General features: G+C 52.9%; 1 protein-coding gene across 3 annotated transcripts in view; it reads right to left on the minus strand.

Annotated features, from left to right (window-relative positions):
- The window catches only part of EFTUD2 (elongation factor Tu GTP binding domain containing 2), a 42848-nt gene continuing 30131 nt past the window's right edge, over nt 1-12717 (minus strand). For all 3 annotated transcript variants that reach the window (XM_078881581.1, XM_078881579.1, XM_078881580.1), the window contains exons 20-28: nt 10851-10933; nt 9660-9746; nt 8276-8402; nt 6776-6863; nt 6189-6307; nt 5458-5552; nt 4294-4447; nt 2436-2543; nt 1-1592 (exon numbers count right to left, since the gene is read on the minus strand). In XM_078881581.1, coding sequence (XP_078737707.1) covers nt 1497-1592; nt 2436-2543; nt 4294-4447; nt 5458-5552; nt 6189-6307; nt 6776-6863; nt 8276-8402; nt 9660-9746; nt 10851-10933 — 957 coding nt within the window. In that variant the 3' untranslated portion in view covers nt 1-1496. The remainder of the gene's footprint in view (nt 1593-2435; nt 2544-4293; nt 4448-5457; nt 5553-6188; nt 6308-6775; nt 6864-8275; nt 8403-9659; nt 9747-10850; nt 10934-12717) is intronic.

Here is a 12717-nt window from a genome sequence, read left to right on the forward strand (position 1 = left end):
TCCGTTTCTCAAAAAGAGAATGCATTTAATTGCGTAAAAACAACGTTCAACAAATATCACCTTCACAAACCTCAACCCACGTGGGGCGTGCCGGCGCGCAAAACGTAAAAAAAAGATCGTCGCGCGAGACCGAGCCGCAGAGGTCACAACCGGGTACCCGATACCCGTACCCTACCCGATACCCGGCTACCCGTACCCAGCCCGGTACGGGTACCCAGCCGGGTACGGGTAGCCGTTTGCGACCCTGGTGCGGCCGGGTACGGGTAGGCCGTGAGTCACTGGTGAGTAACTGTTTGTCACTCATTTCGGGTAGGGTACGGGTACGGAACGGGTACCCATTTGCGACCCTGGTGCGGCCGGGTACGGGTAAGGAATCAAAACCCGTTTGCGACCTTTGCCGAGCCGATGACCGCACCACAATCCCCTGGTTCGACACACCCTGCTCGCGGGTAAATAACGCCGGCAACGCACGCACGCACGCGTGTGTGTGTGTGTAAACGCAGCGGCTATTTGTATTTGCGGCGACAGCCTCCGATGTTTGGTCCACGATGCCGGGCAGTCGAATCGATCGCTCCGCGTAGCCGTTGTTTGTCGTTCGGGCCACGATGTCCGACGTTTCGCTCCACGCGCCGGGCACTTTTATCGAGAAACCGACACCACGCAAGAACGACTAAAAACGAAAATATTTTGTATTTTCCCAGGCAAGGCCCGCTGAGCTACAAATAGCTCTTCTTGCAGACGCGACCTGGCGATCACAAATGGCAGCTCAACAGCAAAGTGGCTTATCGTCATCATGTGGAAAATTATCGCAGCCAAATAATCTAAATGCGTGATGTCCGAGCGCACGTCGATTCCAAATGTGGAGGGAAAAACTGCGACCAGGGGGAGAGAGAGAGACACGCAAACTCCAAATATACAGCAGGGTTGGGATTGAACCCACGACCTTCCTGTACACTAGGCGAGAGAGTTAACATCTCCTAGCCACCGTGATGATGATGAGAGAGAGACGCAAACTCCAAATATACAGCAGGTGTCTGGGTCGGGATCGAACCCACGGCCTCCTGTATACCAGGCGAGGTAGTTAACATCTTCTAGCCACTGCGGCGCCCACAACACGCGATACAACACAGCCCCCCAAGTCAACAATCGGAGGGGCTAAACCTACGCTCACCTTGTGGATCTATTTCACTGCGGTTGCTGCTTTGCGCGATCGAGCGAAACGATGACGGACTGGAATCAGAGGCTACGTACGGGGGGGGGGCGGGGGGGGGGTTTGGTTTACCGCATGACGAGGCAATTCTCATCGCCGAATGACCGCGCGACAACGGCTACGGTAACGACACGCACCGATTTACAAGTGAGCGACCGTTGCGCTGCCGTGGGAAAAAACGAGTCGGGCGGAAGAAGGGGCCGGGAGGAGTTTGGCGGATGACGCGGGCCGCACGCACGCAAGTTGAACTTCTTTCGCACCGCACGTAGGCCCTACCCACGGCCAATCACATCGGGTAGTTGAACATGACGTCCTGTTTGGCCAGCTCCAGCAACATGGGGTCGTCGAAGAACTTGCTGATGCTTACGTCCTCGCTCAGCCCCTGCGGAGAGCGGAGGGGACGTGCCGTGGGGCACAGTGGTTAGGAAACGCAGCGAAACAAGAGCGGTCCTCCCCCCCTCCTCCCCGCCACCATCCCAGAACCGCTTGAGCAGTGGTTCTGCTTCTTCTTCTTAACCGGCGCGTCCTTCGTGCCGCCAACCCCGCCCGGGGGTCGGAGATGCCCCTTTCCGGGGGGGTGGGGGGGGGGTGAGCGAGACGTGGCCACATTTTTTTCAGAAGGTAAATCACCGATAATACAAATTGAGCACGGGGCACGCGGGTATACACGTGCTTACCACTGGGGGAGAGGATTTTTGCACCGGTTCAACCTCCTGGCGCGGCAGGTTGATACAAACGAGCCTACCTCTCCCTCGAGGAAGAGTAGGCCTCAAGAGGCCCTTCAGCCAGCGGTGGCGTGCGCAAGCAATTGCAGTCCTGCCCATTAACCCGATCAAGGTCACTCAGCTGTAAGCGTAGACCAGTGTTGTTCATCACAAGGGCCCGGGGCTCAACTAGCGGCCCCTGAAGGCCTTTAGTGCGGCCCCTGACGTGCGGCCCTCCCCCCCCCCCCCCTCCTGACAATACACAGCGACAACACCCCACACCATCATCATCCTCATCGTGCTGCTGTCACAAACCCCACAATGGTTTCAAATGGTGTGGCAGGCCGTCCTCACTCGCACTGATGATGTCTCATCGGTGCCACTCCCCCCCCCCCCCCCACCTTTTGACAACGTAGTGAAGACCGCCGGCGTAGAGCACTGCGTGAATGAAGACGCCCAACGTCATAATTGTTAGGCGGTGATCGAAAAATTAAAAACCCACAAGACGCCCGCGCGTGTACCTTTCGGCGACGAGTCTTGATCATGAATTCCCTGGCGAGGTGAGGGGCCGGCTGCGGCTCCAGTGGACGGATCACGATGCTCTTGTCCAAGGGATCTCCTGGCACGATCTTGGTGTGTGCGCGAAAAAAAATCAACGACAAACACTTGGCGCCGAGTTTGACACGTAGGCTTTCGCGACCAATATTATTCGATCGCGCAAGTACAAACGTGTCGTTCGGCCAGAATTCTGGCAAATTCGCTGAATGTGATTACCAGCGAAACGTCAGAGTACTCAAATTGTAAATGTTGTGGATTCACTCTCCGAATACACAAGCGGTGGGCTGAACTAGTAACGAATTGGCACGTTTTGTTTACGTGATGGTGGTGGGTCAACGACACATTTATATTAACGCCAACTAACCCAAAAAGCTTTACGATGGACTTGGTGCTTGCCTACTTAACTGGCCATTAAATAAGACATCAGTTGATCGATAACAAAGTAGGGGTTTCCCCTACGATGTACGCGGCGGTAGTAGTTAGTAATAGTAGCGGATGCGTTCCAAAAGAAGACAGCTGCCTGGCGAGTAGCGCACACAGTACACATACACAGTACACATACAGTACACACAGCATACATACAGTACACACAAACAGTACACACAGCAATACACACACAGGCAACATGGTACATACACAGTACATAGAGTAAACACAGTACACACACAGTACAAGTACACACACAGTACACATAGTACACACACAGCACACACGGTACACATACACAGAACATAGAGTAAATACGGTACACAGAGTACAAGCAGTACACACACGGTACACACACAGTACACACAGTACACATACAAAGTAAACACGGTACACACACAGTACAAGCAGTACACACAGGGTACACACACGGTTCACATACAGTACACACACAGTACAAATGTTGTCCACGTCCTGAAATGTTTTCCAAAGACGTCAAGGGGATCTTTAATGTCCACTGTGAAACAGACGGTTGTGCATTTCAGCTAAATGCACAAACAGCGAGAACCAGGGCAGCTTGCTGGCAGTAACCTATTTTCACACGGTGGTGTGTCATTTTCTGTAGGTGTTCACAAATCCGACCAAAGCTGTTGTATGTGTATATATATATATGTTGAACTTCTTTCGCACCGTACGTAGCCAAACGTGCTAATCGGAGGTGCGGGGGGGGAAGGACAACACACTAAACACAAAAACCAGCTCTAAAAAAACGAGTACTCAATCTCGATTATTTCAGTGCACAGCTCCTAAAATCGGAGGAGCGTTCCAGACGGCCGCAGAAGCTCATCTGAAAGCGCCGCGCGATGCGGTGGCCAGCTAAAAGCTGCTGCTGCTGCTGCTGCTGCTGCGAGGATGACCGGAGTTCGTGTGACGGTTTATTGCTCCTTGACGACATCGGCGAGGTATCGTGGTTCACTTGCGGCGAGAACTTTGCGTGTAACGAGTGCCAAAGATTTGTGTTTGTCGAGCACCGTCGTCATCATAATAATAACTTGGGAGACGAGAAACGACGGGAGGAGGGAATGCCAAAGTGGAGCAGTGCAGCGAAGACGAGGGCACACCTTCTCGGTTCTTTCGGTAAAGTCACAAAGAAGGGAAATAATAAAATAATAAAAATAAAACATAATCAAATACAATTCTCACGACGTTTCGGCCACAACGCAAGCAGCTGTCCTCAGGTGAAGAACAGGGCTGTCGGAAAGAGGGAACACGTCGTGACCTGCCGGCACGCGGCGGTACAGACCAGCGGCGCGACGGACACGACAAAACATCCGGCGCGTCACGCGGTGCCCGTGCGCGCACGAACGACACGCGCCGACGCAACACGGCCGTTACCTGCCAGTGGTGGAACACGGACAGGCAGAAGGCCTGCCCCTGCGTGTGCGTCCGAAGGTCGGTCTCGAACCCGAACGAGTCGATGGCGGGGATGAAAGCCTTGATGGTGTAGAGCGGCGAGCCGGGGATGGGCGCGTCCTGCGTCACGTGGCCTCTGCGCGCGGCGGGCAAAACGAAACGGTCGCCCTGGATCATGCGGGGGTGGGGTAGGAGAGAGACCTGGTGGTCCTCTATTGGTTAGGGCCGCTGGGGCGAGCGGCATTGCTACTCTCGAGCCCGGGCCGCCCCCCGCCCCCCCTCCAAGCGACGTCGCAGAAATACATCGAGCAAGCGACGAATGAGAAGGCCCGGGTCGTTGGGTTTTAGCAGGAGGGGTTGTTGTTGCACGTGCCCCCCCCCCCCCCGCCATGTGAAAACGAGTTATTGTGCCAACCCTCCACACCCAGGGGAGATCCCGATGGAATGCGGTTTCTATTTAAACTCCCATTCAATTAAAGCGATAACTTTCACGACGACGGAAAAACCAATCGCCCGGCTGCACACGGCGGAGGCACATCAATAAACAAAGCGAACCATGCTGAGCAGAGGTCGCAAACGGGTTTTGATTCCTTACCCGTACCCGGCCGCACCAGCGTCGCAAACGGGTACCCGTACCCGGCCGTACCCGTACCCTACCCGGCACCTTTTTTACAAGGAGTCATGTTTGCATAGAGCACAATACCTGCAGTCATAATGCAAACAAAAAACATAACAATTATCATATTTTTTACTGGCAAATGAGGTTCCAATGGTGTAAATGCTTATCCCGAGTTCTCATACTCTGATGGTGCATTGTCTTTGAGTTGTGCGCCTTTTGGCGTCATCTGGTCCAACACCATGTGAGACTAGGCTCTAAGGAAAGCTGTCTCGGGTGTGGACCGATCAACTTCAAGGACAGTGCATATCATTATCAGACTTGTTTCTTTTTGTTTGCATTTTGACTGCTTGTGTTGTGGTTATTGCAAACATGATGCCTTGTATAAAGGTGTCAGTTTTGTACCAGTTGCAAGGGTAAAAACCTATTACTGGAAGTCAGTTTTTAAACGTTCGTGAAAATAAACGCGGCAACACCGCGTCCCGAATTCCTGGGCCGTCGCCACACTGTGCCGCCACGGTGGTACATGCCTTCGCCGAGCCAGCACGGTGTAGACGGCAGACACGCAGTCGGCCGGGGCCTGCACCTCCACGAAGTAGTAGGGCTCCATGAGACGCGGCGTCGCCTGCAACAGACGCGGGCGAGCCGCGGGTTACAGGGTCGCCCAACGCGCGGGTTATCGCACTTCAAACTCGCGCACGTGACCTGCGTGCGTGTTGATCTTCTCTCGCACCGTACATGTAGCCAACCATGCTAATCGCAGGTGCGGGCGGGGGGGAAGGACAACAAACTAACACACGCAAAGTAGTTAGAAAGAAATGAGTTTTCAATGGAGATGATTTCCAAGTGCATGGCTCGCAGGGGATTCCTAATATCGGAATGAAGAGAGCGTTCCAGACGGCCGCAGCAGCGGTGCTTTCGCAGAACACGGCGCGGGTTGTAATAATCATAATACTTTCATTTGATACGGCGTCATTCGTGCTAATAAGCATGCCAAAACGCTGTACGTTAATTATATACGAGGACCAAATCCCGTATGCGGCCACTACCAAGCAAAGTGAAAACCCTGCTACGACCAAGTGAAATAAAAAATGAATCAACAAATGAAGAAATAGCACCAAAACAAAAAAGCGCAAACGACGATAGCAACAAAAGCAACAACAAGCCGCGCCGACCGTCGCGCGGAGGGCAGCGTCCAACGTCAGGTTGACGCGGACGACTTATTCGGCAGGGGAGGGGACACGCGCACGTGCGCACCCACCATGAGGAACGCCGAGTAGACAACCCGACGCGCCGTCGGGATGATCTGACCACCGCCCCGGTGCAGCGGCTCGTTGGCGATGACCGCATCCAGGATCTTGAACTTCACATTGCGGATCGCTGAGCGCCAGACAAACGCGCGAGCAGCACACACACACACGGCACGCGGCACTGCGTTAACATCGCTTTCTTCGCTGCCGCTGTGGCCGCTACTTTGGTCGCTGCTCAGACCCAAAGGGCTGTTTTTACGCGTGGCGTACGGTTCAAGCAAAGCCTGCGTGAAACAAGCATTTCAAATAATATTCTTAGGTTTTTTTTCCGGTAAAGTCACGTAGGTAAAAATGTTTAATTAATAAACAGAAGTGCAAACAGAAAATCCAAGAAAAGACAGCAAAATATTGCAGAAAAAAGCACCGTACACCAACACTGTGTGCAAATATCCCAGTGGGATGCAAGTCAAACAACAACAACCACAAGACAACTTCGATTAAGGCCATCAGTCTAACTGATGGGGGTGCAGGAGGGGTGCCCGGTGAGGTGGGACGGCTCAGCTGGACGGGGCGGAGGATGAGGTGGTGGGTGACTCACGCTCGTCGCAGAGTGGGCCCTCGCGAGTGCCCCACTGAAAGCCCTGCACGATGCTGTCCTTCACCGAGCCCAGCAGCGCCTTGTCCACCTGCGCACACGCGGAACCACAGACACAGGTCAAAGGTCAAGACAACCACCCTCGGTTGAAAGCTTTCGTCACTGCAGGGATACATATTCTTGGTTCTTTCGGTAAAGTCACGTAGAAGGGAAATAATAAAAATAAAAAATAAAAATTCTCACGACGTCTCGACAACAAGAAAAAGATTATTATGATGATTGATTGTGTTGCAGTCGAAACGTCGTGAGAATTTTATTGTTTTCTTTTTATTATTGTATTATTTCCCTTCTACGTGACTTTACCGAAAGAACCAAGAATAGATAACCGCCCTCCCCCACTCCCCCCGGTGTGGGGGCAAGTGCTGTTAAGCGAGCACCTGCCAAGGGTGGGGGCACGGCACGCCAAATGGCGGTGATGGCCGGCACCGCGCCATGGCTGCCTTTGTCTCCCGAGTGGCGACGCTTAATAACTAATTTCTTTACAACTTCTTTTTGTGTTTAGTTCGTTGTTCTTCCCCTGCACCTCCGATTAGCACGGTTGGCGACATACGGTGCGAAATAAGTTCAACATACATACATACATAGACTCACACAGAGACCCAAAGACTCACACAGACCCATAGAGTCACGCTTTGGCCCACAGACCACATCGAGACCCATAGAGACCCATAGACTGATATATATACACACCCCCGCAGAATTCACATGGGTGAACCAACTCTCTTGCCATCACTTGCCATGCCCTACAACAACCCACTGTGCGCCACCGGGTACAGGAACAGCCCTGCAAGTACGAACACACGCGCTGAATGACGGCGTCAATCTGCAGCTGTGTGGGGGACAGGGTAGTAGAGTATTTGGCTGCTGTAAATTTCCACACGGCGACGAGCCACTTCAATGAACCATCATTTGTGATAGCCAGGTCGGTTCTGAAAAAGAGTTATGTAGATTGCTCAGGGGGCCTTACCTGGTAAAATAAAAAAAATAAAAACTACGGCACTGCATTGCGCCGTTAATCGCCAACTGGCCTTTTGGAATACAGCCCTTTTAAACGAATATTCGTAGCGACCTCAGACCAGGCCTGAACATCATCCAAAAGCAAACCGATGGCTCAATACGGTCCGGGGGGGGGGGGGGGGGGGTTTCGCCACTTCTGCGCCGGTATGCCCCGAGTCAAAGAATAAACGCGCGTGTCTTCTTCACGTGCGCACGCACAAAAGCGGAAATGTAGAATTTTGATATTCGTAGGTTTTTTCGGTAAAGTCACGTAGATAAAAAATTAAAATTTATAAAAGTAAAATAAAAATTACTTTACTTTTATTAATTTTAATTTTTTACCTACGTGACTTTACCGACAAAACCTAAGAATATGAATCCTTGCAGTCACGAAAGCTTCAAATCTAGAAGTAGAATTTTGACTGTGAACACAAGTGGACGCAGCACCTCCGAAGGCAGGGTGTCGTCCACCAGGATGTTGGGCCCAGTGGTGTCGGGGCCGAAGGCCCAGATGGACCGGGCGGCGAGCAGATCCCAGTCGTACTTGGTCTGGAAAAACTCTCCGAGCTTCTTCCTGCGAGGGGGGGGGGGGAAGCCAGAAGGCGACGGTTAATTACCTGCAGGCCTCAAGGTGCACATGGCCTGGCACAAGCGTTGTGGTGACGTCACCACCACTTAGTGGCGAATGGCGGTTGTTGTTGTGTGTACGCGTGTGTGTATACGTGTGTGTATACGTGTGTGTGTGTACGTGGCCTCAAGGTGCACATGGCCTGGCACAAGCGTCGTGGTGACGCCACCACCACTTAGTGGCGAATGGCGGTTGTTGTTGTTGTGTACGTGCGTGTGCGTGCGTGTGCAAAGGGCACAGATGGTGCATCGGTCAGTCATCTCAGTCGAGCCATGGCGCCTGGTTCTGTTCCGTGACCTCCTGCAAGCGGCCGTTCGACATTTCACGTGGCTTTAAAGTGCACATAGCCTGGCACAAGCGCTGTGGTGATGTCACCGCCACATCGTGGCGAACGGCAATTGTTGTTGTTGTACGTGTGCGTGTAGGGAGCGGTACTGCAGCGGTTAGCGCGCTGCGCTACGAACCAGGTCGACCCGCCGTTCGATTCCCGCTCGCGGCCACCAACAGGAGTGACGATTATCTGAACCGGTCCTGGGTACTTCCCTAGCTTGACTCAAATGAGTAACCAGTGGTGTGGTGTGTAAACATCGCCACTGGGGGAGACATGGCGGCGTTCCCACTACGCGGGGGGTTAGCACGCACACAGTAAACCCCATAATTTGTGGCCAGGTCACAACTGAAAAATAAGTTAATACCTCAGTGGCCTTGGGCAGGTAAGATAAACAAAAAAAATTGTTAGTTTTATTTGTATAGATTTTGAAAAAAGAAGTCAAGACAGTGAGTGAGAGAGTGAGCGAGCGTGCGAGAGAGAATTCCACTGCGCGGATTTCGTGGTCGTACTGCGCGGCTCTCCGATGCGCTTTCTGGTCGTACTAACCGCGCGTCGTTTAGACGATTTGACTGCTGCTATAAACGTCCACGTGACGATAAGCCACTTCGTCGGGTTATCGTTTGTGGCCAGGTCGCTTCTGAAAAATAACTGATAGCTCCAGTGGGCTTTACCTGGTAAAATAAATATAGTTTTGGTTCAATTGAATTTTTTTATGATTTGCTTACCTTTCCTACACTTTGTAACGCTCTGACCCCCGTGACCTGCCTGAACATCTGTGAAAAAGAGCTTCATAGCTCATCGGATTCCTCCAGCATAAATAAATATTCTGACTTTGACTCTGAAACCCAGACCGCCTTCGGCAAGCGCGTTACCTGTTCCAGGTGATTTGCACCACCTCGTTCTCGATGTCCTCGGCCAAGCCTTTCTCCAGCGGCTCGGCAATCATTGTGATCTTGTTCCTGCGAAAGCAACGATCCACACACGTCAACAAACAACCGGAGTTGCTCCAGATGCTCCTCCGGTTTCCTCCCCACACCTAAAGCACTCATACAGGTAGTAACAACAGTTCCACACTGCCCACCAGGGATTATTTGTCTGTCTGTCGTGCATTGCCACGCCCTCGATTTGTATTTCATAGAGCGCTTCGGGCGGGCTGAGCACCACGTGACGCGCAGCCCCACGCAGCTTGCGCTGCGTGACACGGATCGCACGAATACGCTGTCCAACCAAGTTCCTACCTGCCCACTCCGAAGGAACGCGTTTAATTGTCCGATAATTATAGCTGAACATATACACAGTGGACCGCAGAGCTTGGGCAATTTGTTAGTGCCGGCTCATCGTCAGGCTGCCGCCTTCCCACTCGCCTGTGGTTCCTCCCCCTCGCACGCCCCAGTCGTTGCTCTCTCTTTCTTCGAGAGTGAACGAATAATACTTGGCAGCATCACGCAACAAGTTCAGATTAACACGTTCCTTCGGAGTGGGCAGGTAGGAACTTGGTTGGACAGCGCATTCGTGCACGACAGACAAACATGCTCGACAGACAGACAAATAATCCCTGGTGGGCAGTGTGGAACCCCGTTGTTCCTACCTGTATAACAAGATAACTTGACTTGAGGTAGCCAGGCAGCCAGCCAGGTAGCCAGCCCCCTTAACTATCGGCCCCTCCCCCTTGCTTAGGCCCCTCCCCTTAGCCACCCCTCCCTTAGGCCCATCCTCTGACCCCCCCTCCCTCAGGCCCCTCCGCTGACCCCCCTCCCTCAGGCCCCTCCGCTGACCCCCCTCCCTTAGGCCCCTCCCCTCTCCGTACCCGGCAGTAGGTCTCCACCAATCAAAGAGCTGTTTATATTATATATTTATTTATGCACGACAGACAGTCAGACAAGACAAAAAATCCCCGGTGGGCAGTGTAGAACATATTGTTCCTACCTGTATTATTGTTATTTAGAAGCGCCGTGAATTCTAATACGCCGGAAACCGGCGGAACGAGAGCCACCTGTGCAACCTCGCACTGGGGGGCGGGGGTGGGGGTGGGGGTGAGTGGGGGGGGACGAGAGGGGACTTACTTCTTGTTGGGAGTCTCAGCAAAGCACTTCAAGGAGGAGGTCTCCACCACGGTCTCACAGAAAGACACGACCGGATCAGCAACCTGCGGAAGGACGTGGGGACATAACCTTCATCACGCAGCACAGGAGATCTAACATTTATTTTTATTTAACCAGGTGTAGTGCCATAAGAGGGGAGGGGGCTGCTGGGGGCTCTGGGACCCTAGACAGTTAAGCCCCTTGGCGCCAGGCGCTGGGATCCCAGGCACCCCAGACAGTTAAGCCCCTTGGCGCCACCAACGGGGGGGGGCTGTGTGTGCTCTGTGGGATATCTGGGAGCGCACACAACCCCACCCCTCGTTGGGGACGAGGCATAAAAGGGCAGCTCCCTGGCCGATCGGGGCCAGTCGCAGCTCAAGACCCAAGACCCGTCAGCCAGCCAGCTTAGGACCCTGGACCCCCTCGTCCCGCTTGTTCTTGTAAGGGCCGGGACGCTGTGAGGGCCAGTGGTGGGACTCTGGTGCTCCCGGCTCTACGTCCTTGTAAGGGCGAGTTCCGAGGAAGCCAGAGTCCAGACCCTTACCTTGGCTGGGTCGGGTCAGGTAGCCTCCCCTAGGGTAGTTGTAGCCGGAGGACCCCAGAGCGTAGCCAGAGTAGTGTATCTAGGCTGTGTACCTAGGCTGTGTACCTAGGCTGTGTATCTAGGCTGTGTATCTAGGCTGTGTTCATAGGCTGTGTATCTAGGCTGTGTATCTAGGCTGTGTATCTAGGCTGTGTATCTAGGCTGTGTATCTAGGCTGTGTATCTAGGCTGTGTACCTAGGCTGTGTATCTAGGCTGTGTACCTAGGCTGTGTATCTAGGCTGTGTATCTAGGCTGTGTATCTAGGCTGTGTATCTAGGCTGTGTACCTAGGCTGTGTACCTAGGCTGTGTACCTAGGCTGTGTACCTAGGCTGTGTATCTAGGCTGTGTATCTAGGCTGTGTACCTAGGCTGTGTATCTAGGCTGTGTATCTAGGCTGTAACAGAGTGTCAGGACTGTTGGAGTGTTGGACTGTAATAAAGAAGTAACCTCTACAAGTGTCTCCGGAACCCATTACACAGGTAAGGCCCACTTCTGAGCTACATAAGCTCCGTGTCAGAAGCGACCTGGCTGTCACAAGCGTTAGCTCAACGAAGTGGCTTATCATCGCGTGAAGATTTAAAGCAGCCAAATGCTCTAAACACGTGATGTCGATTCTAAACGTGGAGGGGAAAAAAAATCGAAGAGACCACCAGGAGAACGTGCAAACTCCAAATATACAGCAGGCGTCAAGGGTTGGGATCGAACACACGACCTCCTGTATACCGGGGCGAGGTAGTTAACATCTCCTAGCCACCGCGATTGGTGCGGGCAACAGACCAGAAGAGATACTAGCTTAAAATTACACGCACACAGTGATATTAATCATGCCACTGGCTTTTAACATTATTGCGTGGAGAATACTTAAACTTGTTAATGCATGGCGATGATCGTGAATGTAACGATTTACCCCCTCACACTGGTCCGATCGCTCTCGGAGCGCCGGGACCAATGGGCTTGGTGCAATCGGTAAAGTGATAAAATAAACACTACAAGCCGTTTGCTGATTCAGCTGCACGTTGACTAGACAAGTTTTAAAATAAAATCCCCACAGCAGACTCGAGACCCTAAGATCTTGTGGGAGAGAAGACAGAGTTCCAGATTCTGGGGTCTGTTACACCGACAGGAAACAGCTCGGATCCCCCCCGCTCACGCCATCGACCGAAGCCTCTGTAACCCGGCAAAACGCAGCGAAGATTCGCATCCCCACGTCTTAAAGAGGCTTCCGTTCACACAGCCAGCGGTGCAACGGTCGCAAAAAGCGCAA

The sequence above is a fragment of the Lampetra fluviatilis genome, chromosome 62 (assembly GCF_964198595.1).
Source record: "Lampetra fluviatilis chromosome 62, kcLamFluv1.1, whole genome shotgun sequence".
In the NCBI taxonomy this organism is placed as follows: domain Eukaryota; kingdom Metazoa; phylum Chordata; class Hyperoartia; order Petromyzontiformes; family Petromyzontidae; genus Lampetra; species Lampetra fluviatilis.